The sequence below is a fragment of the Limulus polyphemus genome, unplaced genomic scaffold, assembly GCF_000517525.1.
Source record: "Limulus polyphemus unplaced genomic scaffold, Limulus_polyphemus-2.1.2 Scaffold150, whole genome shotgun sequence".
Classification (NCBI taxonomy): domain Eukaryota; kingdom Metazoa; phylum Arthropoda; class Merostomata; order Xiphosura; family Limulidae; genus Limulus; species Limulus polyphemus.
Window position 1 is genome coordinate 266,041 of NW_013665760.1, and position 19,439 is coordinate 285,479.

The following is a 19,439-nucleotide window of genomic DNA, read 5'->3' on the forward strand; positions in this document are numbered from 1 at the left end:
CACACAATTACAAAAGACCTATTTGCAAATTTTGCTTAAAAACAACTCAACGCTTTGTTTGAAAGATACTACAAGACTCGTTTTCCAGAGTAACTGTTTGCTATATCTAAAGGCGTAAGCATGCTCACGTTGCGGTCCAATTACTTTTTATGTATGTGTGTTGGGGAGGGGGAGGCATCTTTTGCAGTTACTGGATATATCATTTATAATAATTTAAAATATTCAGAAAACTCAATTATCAAGTTGATTTTTAATAATTTTCTTACACTAAGATGTTCCACTCTGGCTAAGTAAAATTGCCTATTTTTCAGCAACTTAAAAAATGATAGCTGAAAAATTTGCTAAGTTAATTGCTGCTAGTATACGAACAATAAAAAAGTTTCTTCTTTGCAAGAGAAAAATTTCTAAGAAGTAAAAAAACAACGAACGACTTTATTTGTTTTAAACTACCACACATGCACCAGGAAGACCGAGCCACACTTCGCACGTCTATTGTTTACGTGCTTGAAGAAAATGATTCACGTATTCAAATATAAAGTTTCTAAAATTTTAAATAGAGCTGTCCAGTGAACAAAGAACTACGCATCGACTAATCTGTAAAACACTCATCATCCTTGAATTTAGACCTTAACTAAATTCAAAAACCAACGAAGAAAAGACAAACGTAGGAATAAGTTGTTTTTTTGAACATACATTTTATTTTTAATTTACAGTGCTTTATATAAGAGTTAATAGGAATGTTCGAGGTTATAAGAAAGAATTCACAGTAATATTCAACATTTTTCAAGGCACTCTGAGAATATAATAGTTATATATTGTTATTTGTGAGAATTTTGAAATTGTTTTCCATTTCGTAAATTTCCTATATTGGACTACATGAAAATAGATGACAGGACACCAATGTTAACAATTTTATTTAATAAATGTTTAAATATCTTTCCGCAACGTAAATGCGAACGTGTCGAAGTGATTTGGAGTATTTCTCGTGAAACAATCCAAATATTGTACCCTTGCGCTCATAGTGTGTGCTATTAAAAATAGTGCAAAACGTACAAGTAGAATCGTATTTTGTGCACATGCATAATACAGTATCTTTAATTAAATTATCAGATAATAGAAATACATGCATTGTACAATTACGCACTGTGTTCTTCACCAAAGAAAATTTATAAAGCCAGTTTTCTAGCTTTTGTCCCGCCTATTCAAATATAGCATACAGGTAGCCTAACGCAAACCAGTACAAGTACCGCGAAAGAAGTCAAAGGCTTGTCAGTGAAGAGAATCGGCGTGGGTTTAGTCACACCCGATGAAAGTAATAGTGGAAAGTTAACCCTTAAGCATAAAAGTGATCAAAACTATCTTCATAGGTAAGATGTATTGGTGTTTTTTGAAATATTTAATCAATCGATGTGTATAGGTAATAACTTTGAACTTTTCTGTAAATTACTTGTTTGAAAAATGACTGGTTTTGGTGTAAATCTAAGCCAGTATTTGTTTTTTACTTTGCTTGGGTTCAAAGACACCTGTAGTACTATCAACTCTTGAGTCTATGATTATTTGTACTGTTACAATTAGTATAACTTCAAGATACTGCCGGTACTGGTCCCTAACATTAGGCTTAGGTACGACCACCGCCTAGTCGTTGCATATGACTCATCTTCTAGTATAAGTATTACTAAGTTACAAAAGTTAGCGAAGAATGAAAGGCATTTTGCATTACACAAGTTTACGTAGCTTTTTAATGCCTTTAAAGTTTAAACTTGGAAAAACTCAATATTTTGTTTTATCGATACTACTTCGAGTTCGACGAAAAAGTAGAGTATTGATTAAAACTGACGATTCCACAATCTTTAAGTTTAAAAATCACTTAACACTTAAAAATGTTTTATTATTCAACAAAAAATAATTATCTTCAAACATGCAACTTTGTTATGATATTAATACTATACTGGCAAGACAAGATACTAATGCTAATGTAGATAATTTTAGGTAGTTTTATTTAATATTACCCTTAAGATATAATCTGAATCAGTAAATGAACATCTGAAGGAGTTAAGCTTCACTTGCCAATAAAACTTTTACTTTTAGAAGCAGATGAGTTGAAAATTATATTATTTTTACTTCAGGGTAGTACAAGGTAAAATTTTGTATATGGACGTTTTTAATTTTCAATTCTGGTATTTTTAGCCATGAAATTTAATTGTGTAGTTATGTGTGACTATTTTCCTGAAGAAGTGAAAATTGAAATAAAGTATAAGTTTAGCACAAAACTGTTAACTGAATAGTGGCTTTAGCTAACCCAACTATGTTACCAAACCTTAAATGTTGTAAATCAAATCACAGTTTTTACTTAATTGGTTATTAAGGATAGTATTTAGCAGAATTATTGAACTATGATAGTCATTTATAAGGCTTGGAATATGCAAGTTGCTGTTGTGTATAAAGCATTCCTATATGGTAGCATATCTGTTTTTAAATGTTTTACACGTACATCAAATAAATCAAATGTTTATACTGCCAATAATGATTTAAATGCAGTGCAAAAATAAAGAAGGCAGTTTATTTTTATAAACATAATAAAACAAATATGTTATGGATCATTTAATTTGAGAAATTTATTACTGAAACAGGTGTTAGTGATGTATTACACACTGTGGAGTTAAGTTTTTACTTGTAGTCTAGAGGACCTAAAAAAATACTTGAATGAGTGAGACATGGGAAAATCATACCATGTTAGCAAACATAGCTAACTTCATACTTACAAATTACTGTTTGTAAGATGTTGCCCTCTTGTGACATCATATATTTTTCAGATAAATTACTTCACAGAAAACTATTATTACTGAAACTTTCCCTCATTATACATTATACCTTAAAACTTCAAATTACTAGGAACATTTTTTTTTATATGTAAAGATAAACTTCATAAAGTTTTAGGTCATCTTGTAACAGTTTCAACTTCAGTAGTAGTACACACACACACATCTGAAACAGAGTGAGTTTTACAAGTTTTAATTCAAAGAAATTGAACAGATATAGTTGAAACTTCACATGCTTGTAGCGTGGACAACGAACACATGCTTCTAAACAATGGCTAACAGCTTCTGGGGTTTTTGTTGTTAACATCATAGTATTAAATATGTGATTGCACCTTGGCATTTGGTCTCGTTTATTACTAACAAGCTGTTTGGGTTATTCATTTTACTTTAAAAGTGATTTTAACTTTATCTCTGTTTTGAAGGCCTGCATGTTTTAAGTTAACTGAATCTTATGTATAACTATGTAATACTTTTCTCAATTTTTGTTTTGACTATGACAGAAAAGGCATTCAAACGAAAGTGATTACTTTTGTGAAATATACATAATGTGACATATTGAACTTACTAGGCCTTTATAATTCAAAGATTCTTGTTAGAAAAACTGTAGAAAAAGGGTTTGTTTGAAGCTTGTATTTAATGTTTTTTTTTTGTTGTTGTTGTTAGGAAAAATTTTTGATTTCCTGAGATATTAAAAGTTCTGCAGATTTTTCTAGAATATTGAAGAAAATTTTTAATATGAATATAAACCAGTGAAAGTAGGTTTGTGATAAACTTTAGTCCACTTTACTGTAATTCTTTAGGATAAGTACATCTAAAAATGATTGTTTGTTATGGTTTGAATTTTCAACAATAAATTTTATCTTTGGATATTTGATCTTGAAATATTGAAATTTATCAGTAAGTTTAATGTCAAAACTGTAAGTGTCATCTATATGTATTATACAATGCTAATAAACAGTGATTTTTTTTTGTATTTATAGAACAGCTTTAAGCATGCATTGTACAATTTTGTTAAAATAAAATATCAGTTTATGCACAGATCAATGATTTCATCTTTTGGTATATTTGTGAAAAGTGAATGTCATAATTGCCAAAATATACATTATAATTAAATTGCATCTATAAACTGTAAACAAGTTAAACTGTGCCTTTAACATATTTAATCTGAACAGACTATCACAAACTTGAAAAAATTTGATAATGATTAGCTGTAACTATCTATTTTCATTATAATGACAACATATAACCTGTGGACAACATGGGAACATTTGATCCTTCAAGGCTATGTTTGCACCACCCTTCCTGGGGAAAAGTGAAAATTTAAATCTACCCTTTACTTTTTTAAGAAATTATTTATCCCCTCTTAACTGGAGCCTAGCCTGTATTTTCCAAAATTTTAAACTTGTATCATTTCATCCTGTTACCTTCAGAATATAGCATAAAGAAATCACAGGTTATTAGTACCACAAATAATCTTCTAAACTTTGATAAAATCAACTCTTAACCATTTATCAAAATAATTTAAGAAATCTAACTTATTTCCTCGTGTATAAGATAAGCCTGACATCATGCTATTAGCTCTGTTCTGAGCCCTTTCTAGTGAGTCAGTATCCCATTCATAAATAAGACCAAAATTGTTTGCTATTCCAAGTGAAGAGTAACTTGTCATTTACATAGAGATAATTACTTCTTTTAAATTGTAAACATTGTGTTTATAAATGCACCCTTAAATTATATTAACTTTACTACTAGCAACAGAGCACCACATAGATGGCTTGAGTGACTTATCCACCACTATGTGAAGATCCTTTTCTTCAGTTACTCTATTCTGTTGGTTCCATTTATAAACTTGGCTTCAGAACATAGTTTATAATTCAAATCTTCATATTATCTAAGTTTCATTTATTTTTTTATTTCAAAAGAAAGTGTTTAACTTCTCAACTTTCATTTTTCTTTATCATGTGGTACTTCTTTGTTCTGAATTGCTCATTTAAAGTACTGAGTTTAGTATTGGGCTCCTTACCTTAGACAGGACATTAAATTGTTGGAAAGTGTTCAAAGGAGGGATAATAGAATGATACCTGGGATGAAAATATTGTCATACAAGAATAGGGTAAGGTCTCTCAACTTGTTTTCTCTTGAAAATATAAGGGTTAAGAGGGGATCTGATTGAGTTGTTTAAAATCATAAAGGGAATTGATTGTGTTGATGCATAATCTTTTTTTTTTGTATTTAATGGTGAGAATGGTTAAACTAGGGGATAAGTGACACAATATAAATTTTGGCAGGGGTATGAGTCACCTTCAACTATTAAAGCTTTTTTTGTCTAACAGGGTGATTGACCTTTGGAATGAGTTGCCTTCAGATGTGGTATATGTAGTTAATTTAAGGGATAGGATGTCCTAGATGAACCAAAAGGTCCCATTTACTTTATGTTTTTGATATTCTTTCCACCCTTATTTACGATTCTGAGTTTTAATACAGATTACTTGGTATAGATATTGCTAAAATGTAACCTCAATTTAGAGCTTCCAATCTTCTTGCATTACTGAGATATACCTTAAAGTTAAACCCACATACCACATCCTCCTATCAAATCCTGTCTTTCAGAAAATGTCAGTAATTTGTTATTGGATTATTTATAACCATAGAGAGAGATTTTAATTTGCCAAATTCCTTATAAGGCTTACTCATTCTGATGACAGAGTTTGAATTGTTCTGCCTGCAATTTCATTCTTTGCTGTTGCCAAACCATCTTGACCAGCCAAAGGAATTATTTGAAATCATTATAGCTTAATTAGAAACCAGTTGAATTATCTATAGGACATTGAATTTTTTTGTGTCTTATTATTTTGTTCTAAGTTGAATATTTGAAATTAAAAAAATATTCACTAAAGTACTGGCAACAACGTTACGAAAAACTTGGTTGGCTTTTACCGAGACTATGACTGCAAAATATTACAGACCCATATATAAGTACTAAATTTTGTGTGCTTTATGTATATATTCTTATTTATTGTTATAAAAGTAATTGAAATGTAAGAATTAGAAACTTGTCAGGTTAGATAAGAAAACTTAAATGAGAAATAAAACAAAATTTCTCCATAAGGAATGCAGGTGAACTGTTAATGTATGATGTAATTCAATACTTTATTGTCTGTAATTTGCACTATGCTTTTGCCAGGTGAGTTATTGGATTGTTACACTAGTTTAGTTTACACAGTTCAAAGAGTACTAAAACTATGAAATTAAATGGGAGCAGTTATGAAAAGGTTAGAGGACTGAAGATTCTCGGATAAATGGCTGCATTCTAGAAAGAAAATAAAAAGGTAAAAGCCAAGGATGATCTCAGTTATGAAGTAGATTAAAACTTCCAAGTAAGAACATAAGAGAGACGAGGCCCATCTTGCTAGTTTGATTGTTGATTCAAGAATATTATTACACTGTTTCTATTCAAAGACTGTTTCAACAGCATAGTTGGGCAGTTTGTTCCAAACACCCATAACTCATTGTATAAAGAAATGCCTTCTTTTATCAGTTGTAAATGTATCTGCACTTCATTTTCAAATTGCTTCAATAGGTTTTTTTTTAGTTTTGGTTTTAAGACAATAGTAATAGAAGGCTCTTGCATAGACCCTGTTGATTTGTTTGGGGAAATTTTTTAATTTATGTTTGCATTTAAAAGCTTTTATTACAGTTCTTATGCATAATATGTGATTGTTTCTGTAGGTTGCATATGATATGTACATTTGTATTTACAAAAAATTTACAAATCTCTCCACTTGGCAGCTTACATTTTTAGTCTTGGATACTTTACTCGATATACTAGTGAAAAAAATAAATAAATAAAAACACTGAAATGTGCTAATTTTAGTTTGTTCTCAGCCTCTTCAGTGTAAGGAAATTATAAGCTTCTAGGGGCTCTGTCTCCAGACTCTTCTTGATGGTATCACTGTTGTCCAAACTAAAATCCTAGATTAGACCCTGGTACTTAAGGATGTGAGGCTTATTTTTCTTGATGTCAGAAAGCTCTATTAGTTGTAAGTAATTCATTTGGTTTGGAGAGTTCAAGAAAACTTTGGTTTATCATTTTCAATTTGCTTGCCACCAAAATAACTGTTGCATGGTTTGTTCATTGACTACTTTGACTCATAAAAAGCTTGAGCCAAAAAAATTACTGTCAGAGTTCTGTTGCAAACTTTCAAAACCAAGAGTAAACTAGAAGCCAACTTTTGAACAATGTTATTTTATTTTTGCTTGATTTGAATCACCTTAACTTCTGTTTAATTTTCTAGAAATCACATTTGAGCTCTTTCCAAAAATTTGATCTAATAAATCAAAATGTCTAAATATAGAATAGATATGTCTTTATTCAAGTAAATGAAAGTCACAACTGTAATCTTAAAACAGTAAGTTATATGGTTTAAAGGTAATGGAAAATGATTGACGATTGAATATTTAATATACTTTTTTATTGAAAATTAGCCAATCTGAAAAACCTGAGGAATTGGTGAATAGATAAAGTTAACAGATTTAAGGATTATTATACATACTTTTTAAAAATATTGTTTACAACTGTACCTGAAACAAAAATTTAACAGGAGTTGATAGGATCTTCATTTTGATTTTAAACATACAATTTACATTTATTTGTGTAAAAATTGAATTAGTGACATACCTCTTCTGGATTCATGTTTGGTAATAAACGTTCTTAAGCACATCAGTTGTGAATGAATTAGTAACTTTTGCTCTCATACAATTGTTTTGGAAGAGTACACAACATTGATTTCCAGTGCAAGATATTCATGTACTTAGGTCATAAAGATCAGATCAGGGATTTAGTTTCCAAGATGGGGATATCCCATGTACTTACTGGCATTGGAAAACAAAGGAATATGGATCAATTTGAGTAACCAGAACACCCCCCCCCCCCAAAAAAAAAGACTTGTATCAAATAAGAATCTTTGAATACAAAGATCAGTGGCAAAAAAAGACATTCATATGCCCTAGGCAACAGTATGTAATGCATATGAAGAAAGATCTTTGTGTGGAAAAATGATGCAAATTACTAATACGTAAGTTACTTACTCAACATATTGTTCAGTTATTGCAAATTTCAAGTAGAATGAAACGAATATTGATACTGTTCCATATGCAGATTTACTAATCAATTGCTGGATACAGAGCATATGAAGTTATGTGCAATTAGACAGTTGAAACAGGTGCATAGGAATCCTCGTTCTCTTGCGCTAGATGAATTACGGAAAAAAACGGGGAGGTTTGGGTTGCATTGGATGTGACAGTCTTATGACGGAGCCTTTTGAAATTGAAACTATGCTGCAGCAGTATTGTCAGATGCAGTATGACCAGACTTGGAGATATGAAGGGTAAAGATGTGATGAAACTCCTAAATCATTTTAATGAAATGTACCTAATATCCATATTATTTACCTTATTTATCACAGTTCTATTGCAATAAAATCTGTTTACTTTTAATAGGAAAACATACTATTTTAGGACTGTTTTTGAGGAAGGATGCTGAAACTTTTCAGAGGAAAAGGGCACCACATTAGTGCAGAAAGACAAAAACTTCAGAAAGAATTGTTTTCATACAACAAGGTATGTTATTTATTTTTATATGTAGCTATAAATTTTACTTCTAAGTGTTTTAAGTTAAGAAAGTACGTACTCAATTGACTTAAGAGAAAAATGAAAAGGACAACATTTAATGAATAACTTTTTCAACTCAGTGTCAAGATCTCTTCTTTTTTTAACTTTTACAATGTTAAACGCCATGAAACTACATCTGTGTGCATATGGGTATATAGCATCTTTAAATAGACAGTGAATCATAAATGTAATTTCTGAAGTTATTAAATGTCATGCAGAACTTGTCAGGATTGGAAATTTATCATTCAGTAGTCTTGGTTTTTGTATAAATGAATAGGTTTTTTATTTGTACTAAAAAATTTGCATAAGATCCTTTGTTTCTGAATATCATGATATTGGACTGTGTGCTTTAACATATACTGTGTAAGCAAAAATTTATTACCTGTGGATAAAAGAACCAGTTACATTGTGCAATGCTTAAAGCTTTTTAAAGACATTATATTGTATTTATGGTGCCCTAACTTTTGAAAATTGTTACTAAATTGTTAATACATTTAAATTTATTCTTAAATTTTAAAGCATAAATATTCATGTTTTGGAACCAAATTTTAGCAAAAGGCCTTATGCTCTGTAATACATTTAAATTTTTTTGTGGTTTACTTTTGATAAATAATGGTACATACTTGTAGTCTATAGGAGATTCAGAAAGGTTTTGTACTAATAATTATATTAGTTGTAATTGTATTTAGGTTTAAGTGCTGCAAAAGTAATGCCAAAAGTTTACTTATTAAAAACCATATTGAGGCGTTATATACATTGTTACATATTGAGAATTTGAAACAATCCAAAGACATGTTAAATAATCTAACTTTTAATAGTTGAACTGTACCCTGGATTTAGTGTTTAGAAATATGCCGATATTTTATTTAATTTACGCTATTTGCCAACAAGATTGATTCACACCATTTTTGTTTTGACCCATTATGATTAGTTATTACAAACAAAGTTTCATAAACAGAAATTTCACTGACTCACAAATAACCTAAAATCCTCTTCCTAGTTCAGAGTCTCCTTGATATCCAGCGAGTTAACTTGAAGTCAATGTATGTACAGTTATTGAAAAACTAGCTAGCTTTGTCAGGCACTGAATTGTTGGACCGTTGAAGTAAGATAATATTTTCATAAAACCACTATTGTCCGATGAGAAACCAGCAATATTTTTGGAAAGATACTAACGTTTGATGAGAATTTACTGACGTTCGAAATTTATAGCTGTTCCTGGCCAAATGTCGTATATTTTCCGGTTGGTAAGGGTCACCAAAATCACGGCTTATCGCGTACACATGGCTATAACAGTTTCCTAGCAGACTTGTATATTAGCTCTGTTCTCTGTTGTTTTTTGGCACATTGCCCTGCTTTTTGTATAGGCGGGACACATTTTCTCGAAATTTTGGAACTGTATTTAACCGGTTACGGAAGTGGATGTATTTTTGATTTCTGTGTTCACTAATATTTTACAATCTTGGAGAATTGGCAGGAGTTTCACCATACGTAACTAACACGGTAAGCTAGACATGCCCTCGCATATAAACTTATTAGAAACAAACGTTTATATTGAAATAAATATATAACAAATTCGTTATACGCAACACATATCTGATACTATAAGTCGTGCATATTTCTAAATACAAATTCAATCCAAACAATATTCATATTAAAGAATGAATTCATAATAATAAATTCGTTACAACATAAATAAAAGTGTTTGCTCTTGTGTTGTTGTTAATATTGCACACATCAAGGGTAAAATTATAGTAGACCTTACACAAAATCAGTAAAAAATTAAAAGGATAAAGTATTATCAAACAGCAGTTAAAAATAGAATACTTATATTCCTGGTATTAGAATTGGTGTTCAAACCTAGTGACTGTTGTTGTGATCTTTCTTAACTTTGTATGTGGAAAGCAACCTCAAACTTTTGAATACTTGGTCATATAGGGGTTTTCTTTCAAACTTTATTCTAGGGGAGAAGGATTTTATTTGATGACTGATCTGACATGGGGCATTCAAATGCTGAAGGGCATATATACAAATTGTCTGGTTGCATTCTCTAAGAATTTTTTATAAGTATATCTAAAATGGTACAGTTTAAAGGCTACCTGATTTTTTCTTACAGAGCTATCATCTAGGAATTAAACCCTGAAATTTGCAAAAAGTCTGGAGGGGGGGGGTGAGCTTCCTCTTTATTCTATGGAAAGAAAAGCCCAGTGTATTATCATGTTTGTCTCAGACTGAATCTTGTGTATTATTAACATTGTCATATGAAAACTAAACTAAAACTTTTAGTTATCAAGAAAGTATTTATGATAGTTCTTTATATTTTTTATATTTTTAACCCTATTGCAACAGGTCACATGCCAAAGGCCATATCATTGCATTTGTTGACTTATTTTTCCTAAAACAGAACAGTAAATAAATAAGTAAAGCAAACAATTATCTCTTCTAGTTCCATCCTTTGTACTCGTTTGCCGCTTGTTGTAGGTTGCTTAGGCTTATTAAGTTTCCTATGTGGGGGATGTGAAAAGAAAATTCTTTTTAGTTTTATGTATACATTTTAAATAACCAAAAAATCATATATTAGTATATCAATACCACAGCATTTCACTAAAATTTATTAAGTGTAGTAACTAAGCTGTATTTGGGTCTACTATGTTTGATTTATTACGTGAGCAATATCTTAGCAAACAGAAAAGATAAGAGGTTCTTATTCTAGCTTGTCAATATTGGTAGTTTGGGTTCCCAGTTTATACGAAGCTGTAGATTTTGTATTTTGACATCCCAAACATCTAATTTGAACCAGTGCTGCATTCAACATACCATGTGACACAAATAAAATTGATGTTTGGCTGTGTTTTTTAATATTTACTTTTATATTGAGAAAACTAACGTATAATACTAAAATTTGATACCAAATTTATTGGCATATATTCATAAAATAGTAGTTGAATAAAATTTTGAATGCAAGTCAAGAAGTGCGATGACATGACCTTTTACATGTGACTTGTCATCATAGGGTTAACTCTATTAACATAGATATCCCTTACTGAGCATGACACAAGGTTTTGGTGTCTTCCATTCAAAAATTTTATTAAACTACTTTTTGTTTATGTTATACCAATTAGTATAGCATAAAATTGTAGCTAATAATCCATATTTAATAGTATATAAGTTCTAAATTCTACAAGGCAATATTAAAAACAATTCATGAATTTCCCATAGTGTGACACACGACACATTTTCTCTTGGTATCTTCTCTTCTCTATTTTATTCACCACCTCTACAATAACTACAAAATTAAATGTAAATTACTCACTATAAAATCGTCATTGCTGAGACACCAAAATGTTTATTGCCTTCAATTTTGTTTGGCTACAGAGCTATCAAAATGAAATTCAGACCCCCTCCTGCCACAACCAGTATTATATGTGAAATTCATGTTTATCTGTCCAGAACACAACATTATACAATACATCATTTGATAGATGAAAACCTTCACTTTCTATTGGTTATAGGTAATATATAATTAAATATATGAGAGAACTATTAACAAATCATGAAAGAAAAGAGGATGTGACAGAATGGTTTATACCCGTGGAAAACTTAATGACTAGCTTGGATGCACTTGTATCGGCTCTTGTCCCATATTTAGAAAGCCAAACATTTTTTCAAATTTAAAGGAAGTTGTCTACTTTTTGCATTTTCTTAGTGCATGTTCTTTGGTGCATTATATAATTAAATAAAAATTATTTAGTGCATTACTACTGTTAGAGAAAATAAGATTGGTTGAGTATTTTTATTTCTTGTTTTTCATGTTTATTTTTTATTTGTTATTATAAAAGTAACTAAAATGTAAAATGTTCAGGTGGCACACACGCGTGAGCGAGCAGCTTGTAGTAGCTCATGGGTAATGTAATTCAGTAGTGTAATGTGAGCTGAATATTCCCAGAGTGACTTACAACTTATAATAGCAGGGATAGTAATTAGACATGGTTCAAAGGGACAATAAAACAATAAAATTTAGTTTTAAATAAATGTATATTGTTACGAGATTAAAGCTACTTAGCATAAACAAATATAGTTTCACACTACATTTGGAGTCATTCTAGAAAGAAAAAGAGGGTAATTTAGATTCAATTCAATTTTTTTGGGGGGGGTTACAAGGTCAGTCAAATTGACCAACCATGTATAGAGTTAGAGTAGAGAAAATAACAGAAAAAATATGAAGTTTACTGAAAACAAACATTTGAAATATATTTAATAGAGATTACACAAATGATTTTGGAGATGAAAAAAAATTTTTTTTAATCTTAACATGAAAATCACTTTGCACATGAACTTTTCAAAACAAATACTCAATGTATTCATGAGACAAATTTAGATTTTAGTTTATTAAAAATACTTCAATAAAAAATATATGATTTTTTTTTCTATGTGAAAGACTTATAATGTTCAATGAAAGACTTCCATATTTTGTGAAGATATACAAACTGTATTAAAAGTTAGAAGTATTAAATCTATAAAGACTTTAAATGAGTACAAAGAGGTCATGTGGTTGGTCAAATTGACCATGCTCATGTCGAGAGAGTTAACAAGAAACTTGCCCTTGCTTGGCATTACATGATTATCTTAACGAGAGAGATGATAATTATTGCTTATACTAATTGGATGCAACCTCCCATGCGGTATACATCATATTTGTTTATTTTATTTATTGAAATAGTTTACATGTTTAATGCATATATATTTGTGATGTTAGTTTTCTTGAAATAGCTTGCATGTTTAATGCATATATTTGTGATGTTATTTGTACATTCCTTGTAGTGCAATACAAGTATTACCAGGATTGTGGTGATTGGGAAGGAAGCACTAATACATAATGTTGTTTAAAGTACTATGTAGATAACATTAATAAATTGTACTATTTAAGTACTCTAATATATTATTTAACAGCGCTATGTATAATGTTTTAAAACTATAGATGTGTATTGTTTATTTTGAAATTGGGATTGTCATGTAACAATGATTGTTGACCTTGTATGTGTAATTCATTGTACTGTACATTAATTTATCTTGAACTAATAAAGAAAAGTTAATATTTACAAATGTTTGAAAGTGTTCTTTCTTGTATTGAAAACTAAAAGTGAAGGTATTAGAGATATAACACTCATTAATTTACTGTTGAATTAAGTATAATTCTTCTCTTATAGCTTATTCCTCATGGCTTTACCCACCGACCAAGTGCATTTGCCTGGGACCCAAAATTGAATTTGATAGCCATAGGGACCCGTAGCGGATTTGTTAGAATGTATCCTTATTGTTTGTATTTGGACCACTGACTGAGAGATAAAATTGATAGTAATGTACATCCATTCTTGTTACATGCAGATGCTTATTTTAAAAAGCTACAGTTTACCATTAATATGTACTTGTTTGTAAAACAGCATTTTTGTGACATCTAACATTAGATCATAATTGGCACTTTATAGCAAATGCTCCTAATATTATTTGTATTTTTGTTATTTTTAAACTAAACTCTCTGAATTGGTAAGTTGTAAAAATGGATTTGAAACTGGCCATGATTACCAGAATTTGGAAATTGGTCATCTGACATAAGACATGCTGTGTTATCAACTTATGTACAAGTACACTCAGAATATAAAGTTGTATTAAAATATTTTTTATCTTTTACACTATAGTAGACATCAATTCATGAATAAGGTTTACCATTTTTAAATACTTGGAGTTCAAAATCAAATCATTTGACTTGTTTATGAATGTTTCACAAGCTGCTAATACATAGAGCATTGTGGATGTTATTATTTAACACTAATTAGTAAATTCAGTTTATTTAAATATATACAATTCTGTGTAAACCTGTTAGGCAGGTATCTATTACTATTACAGCTATGCTATGCCTTGTTTTTTTTAGTTATTGCAGCATAACAAATGTGATACCTCATTACCAGATAACTTGTATAGAAATTATATAATACAAAACCCAGTGAAAAGGGTAGTTATCAGCAGTGTTGTGCTCACTGGTGAGGCTGTTCTTCAAAATTTATTTACATCTATTCTATTAAGCACTTGCTAACAGATGGATTGATTGATATGGTACATTAATACATTTAAAAAATAATAATAATAGATTTTAAGTCAATAATATATGGTTCCTAGAAATAATTTTTCAATATTAATGTTTAACTGCAAATTCAAATGTTTATTTAAACTTATATTTTGCTTATGCTATGTTTGAACTTTCAAGAAAAGTAAACTAATGTTATTCCAATGCATACTTGACTAGCTAACATTGTTGCAAATGATTTACTCATGAAATTGATTGTTTGCACAACTAAATTGCTGGCTGGGCTGATAAAACTGATTGAAAAAACAAAATCAAAGCTTCATGGTTAATGGTAAAAGATTGAGTTATTATGTTTGTATTATATAGCCACCTAAGTTTGCAATTACTGGTGGTAAATATGTAAGACCAATTTGCCACTCCAAAAGTTGAGTGTTATTGTCACTGTTGACAATATTTCCATAGGCCGAAACTGCTAATTCTTATAAATGGAATATAAATGAATATAAAATGGACAATCTTGACCATCCCTTTACAATTCTACATAAAATTATACATTTCTTACTTATTTTCAATATATTTGTTAATACTGAAACATATTACAGTAGACCTCACTTGTAATTCAAGCTTTAATAATAAACTGATCTCAAGGCCTTTTAGTAACATGTATTTGTTGTTCAGTCATAATTGAAAACAAAGAATAGTAGGTGGTAATCAATATACTGTTTTAACTTTCTGCTATAAGTTTGATTTGTTTGCATTTGCTTCATGGTTATGAACAAAATAAGTAATAAATAATGTAAGTTTTTAAAAATAAATATAGGAGTGGTAATGTCCTTGTGTCCTTGTTGAAGGTGTTAATATATTTTTCAAAGTCACTCATGAATCTCTTTCCTGATATTTCAAAGATGACTTCTACTTGAATGAAGATTTCATCAAAGTAATCTTTCTTCTTCGGTCTTCTATATTTGTCTGTTACTTCAAATATTGGTGTAGTATCAGATTAGTTGTAGAACTTGTATCTTATATCATGAGGAGATAATGTTCCTACATGAGCCAGTTTCTGTGTATATTCAGCACAGTCAGATGTCGCATCTGTCCAATGTATACCTATACCCTGTCTACTACTATTGGTTCCCAGTTCTTCTTGAAACCCAGGGTTGTAGGCGTATACACTTTGTAAACTGAATTTTTCAGATACAAATCTGTATCTAAATCCAGATGCTACCGTTATATCACTGGCCTGTACTATAATATTAATAATAGAAACATCATTCAGGAAGAAGGGAACCACTACTTTCATACGTTTAGTGCCCAAGGCTGGAGGGTCAGCCTTGTCCTTGACCCCCAAAGGGCTTTAATGTTAGTAGGTTTCATTTTTCTTACTTCAGGCATATTGCTGCATCAAATGAATTCTCCTTGGTCTTGTCTTACTTGTATACTCTTTTCCCCTAGTGGCAAGTGGAGACACTATTGAGTCTCACAGCATGGTAATAATGGGAGAAACTCATGCCCTTGTGCTCTGGCATGAGGAAGCTCAACCATGTGACTAGCCACCTTATCTGTGACAGTGGCATCGCAGTCATTCACTGTTTTTAATACTGAAATTCCATCACACCTCCAAATTCCACGTGCACCAAGAAAAGGGTTTTGATTAAAACACTGTTGACGACAAAAGATCTTTTTTTTTTTCTTGGGTATTGCAAAAGGTGTATAGAAGGTAAAATGAGAAACCTTGAAATGACATGCAAGTCTGTTTCAATATTAGGAAAATGTAACACAGAACAGGGATTTGATAAACAAGTATTTACTGTATTTTGTAGTCTTTTGCTGAGTTTTTACAGTTTTGGTGATTCAATTATATCATGTAATCAACATTGCAGTGTAAATGAGTAGGTCTACTTACAGAAAGGTCTGGTATACATAAGATAAGAACACTTAGTACAAGAACAAAATGAAAGCCACATTTAATACAGAAAACCAACAGCATTTGTTTAATAATTTTGTTCTTGCTGTCAAGATGGCATAAAAACAGTCAAAACAAAGTGAATGTACTTTTTAATTTAGTATGTAACACAATGATTTTCATTTTTGAAATTCCTTTTGTTTTGGACTCTTTTACAAGCTGTGTTCAATCTACAAACTTTCCAGTAATGAGCAGCTAATGAGAAACCTAATGTTGAGAATACAGATGCTTAGCAGAAGATTGGCACAATAATCAAAGAAGCCACTTGTGTTTTCTCAGTATCTGATAGCTAAAATATAAGATTCTCAATGAAATACTAACTTAATGGTGACCACTCCTTAGCTATTCTTTTATTCATTCACTAACACCAATGAATCTTGTTTGATGCACCATAAATTACAGTGCAGAGCAATGTTGCTGCATTATTACTGAACTGGGATAAGTTTTCTTTTGATTTAATATCCAGGCATTATCAATGCACTTGAGAGATGATAAAGAAAGAATATATATGCCTCCACCTCTATGGATGTATAGCTGTTTCAACCTGGTGTTTCATAGATATATACAATTCTAAGACATTCTCAGCAAATCTATACGAGGGTAAAGAAATTTTTTATAAACAAAGGTATACCAGTAGTAATTTTGAAGTATTGCATAGTGCAGTACTTTAATCCATTAGAACTTGTACAGCTTAATGAGCTTCATCCACTTAGCTTCTCAAAAACTAAAATCTGTAATCTGCTGCTGTAAAAAAATTTACTTTTTCATTGTTGTCCATGGGAGATCCATATTTACAACAAGAAATAATTTACCCAAAAATACATGCATAATTAGGAAATAGTTGACTCCTTAAAATGTTTCAATACAGTTACTCTACTGAGCTATCATTGCTCAAAACCTAAGTAGTCTAGCTCCCAAGTTCACATTCACAGTAACCCTTTTTATGTAAAATAAGGCTTTCTTCTTCAACTGTAATGATTGAAAGGTGGGTGGAAGTAGTTCAGTTTGCTGGAGAATTATGTTGCAAAATTGTGTGAATTCCAGGATAAGGATTTTTTACCCTTACTGATGACCATCTGTCAGTGAGCCATTTGGGATGTTGGCATCGTGTCTGTGCAGAGCATATTTTGCCATACATATACTGGCTACTGCTTACCACTCTGTTTTTTTGTGCACTCTGCACAAGTGGCGAAAATCTGGTTAGTGGTTGAACCGCACGTCCAAATGTTGATCTGAGATATTAACATCATTTTCTGAGAGGAAGACATTTCTGTTCTAACTGCTGGTGGGATAAAGTCTTGGTAATTAAGCTAAACACAAGAATAACACTAGGCCTATTGTGGAGCTGTGCTTACAACACAAGTATTAATGTACCATTCTATATACTTGTTTGGCCTTTGAGGGTAGGACATCACTTAAATGTAACTGAGAAGGTTTCAGTGACCTTGAAATGAATAAATCATAATGGTAGCTCATATTCAAAGCTGTTCTTGCACAAGGAGAAATAGTAATGTAACGAAGGTACTCATTTCTTTTGTTAATTCAAGAATGAAGTTTTTTTTTTTTTGTACTGAACACACTGACTCTAAAAATCACTCTTCACCATTTTGAATATTTTGCTCTTGAGATGACCATTTTCAAGTTACAGAAGTAGTATTCACTTTGCTTGTAAGAGTAATTGTTCAAGTTCTTATCAGTTTTTCCTTGTTGTGGATAGAAAATGTTAGTTTTGTTTTACTATAGAGTTCTGAGAGTGATGCTTCACAAAGTTAAAGTAACTTAAGAATGAAATACACAACACCCCCATCGTGAATACTTCAGATATCATCTGTCACACAGAACAAGACCTTTACTTTAGCCTGCAATACAACATTACAAATAAGAAACTTTGTAAACCAGTAAAACCCACAAAGCACCAGCTACCAATTCTAGGCCAACAACTCGCACAAATAACACTAGTTCAGCCACTGAGTCAAGCATGTACAAAGATGGTTAGCTTCATAGTTTACTCAGTTTGAATAGTTCTTGGGGTGGGACAACCACTTGTTAGGCACAAACATAATAGTTCAGGAAGTTAACACATATACCATGACCAAGACTTTGGCTCTCATCAATGTTTTGAGCCCAGTGCTTGACAAGAACCCTGTGGTATTTAGGTACCTTAAAGCACCCTATAATTTAGTTTCTGGATTTATTTTTATTCATAAAATTTGAATACAGGTGTACTTGGTTAAAAGATTGAGATTAACGTGATGTACCCAACCGTAAACTGTGCTAAACCTGCTCTAAGGAATTGCCAAACATGGTTGAAGACATGGACACAGTTTTATCTTTCCTTACAGCTGGCTGACATGCTGGATTATTTATTAAACTTCTGTCCCTGAGTTTTGACATTTTTTTTGTTAAAGGGACCTGCCTATTGAGAAGGATGACTTGGTGTATTGGAATTTAGAGCAAAGCTAGTAGTTTTGGAATGCAATTTAAGGCAAAGCTAGAACTTTCAGATTTTCCATAGTGTTGCATTTGTTAAGTTATGTCAGTAGATAATTCTTGGTTTCTTGTCTTGTGTTGTTTTATTATTCTTACCCTATATACAGAATAACTGTACCTAGAGACAAAGTGATAGAAAAAAGTGTTAATACATTATTTGACCAGTCAGTGTCTTTTTGAAGCAGACTGTATGTACCAAGTTTAATTTTTTGTTTTTGTTTATTGAACAACTTGTGACATTCTTTCTAATTTTCAAGTGGATCAAACTCAATTACAAATTTGATGAATTTTGTTTTACTTTAGTTAATAGCTTATCTCATGGTTTTAACCTGATGACCACCAGCTACTAACTTTCTGCATAGCCAACCAAGTCTTGCTATATTTTGTTCCAACAATAAAACTAGTGGATGAAATT

The 19,439-nt window shown here is 30.9% G+C and overlaps 1 protein-coding gene across 5 annotated transcripts in view; it reads left to right on the forward strand.

Moving 5' to 3' along the window:
- The first annotated feature begins 1,024 nt into the window (after positions 1-1,024).
- The window catches only part of LOC106475913 (lethal(2) giant larvae protein homolog 1-like), an 86,924-nt gene continuing 68,509 nt past the window's right edge, over positions 1,025-19,439 (forward strand). For 3 of the 5 annotated variants that reach the window (XM_013936591.2, XM_022381027.1, XM_022381033.1), the window contains exons 1-3: positions 1,025-1,367; positions 8,319-8,438; positions 13,697-13,794. In XM_013936591.2, coding sequence (XP_013792045.1) covers positions 8,355-8,438; positions 13,697-13,794 — 182 coding nt within the window. In that variant the 5' untranslated portion in view covers positions 1,025-1,367; positions 8,319-8,354. The remainder of the gene's footprint in view (positions 1,368-8,318; positions 8,439-13,696; positions 13,795-19,439) is intronic. The other 2 variants (XM_013936597.2, XM_013936605.2) reach the window with 2 other exon arrangements.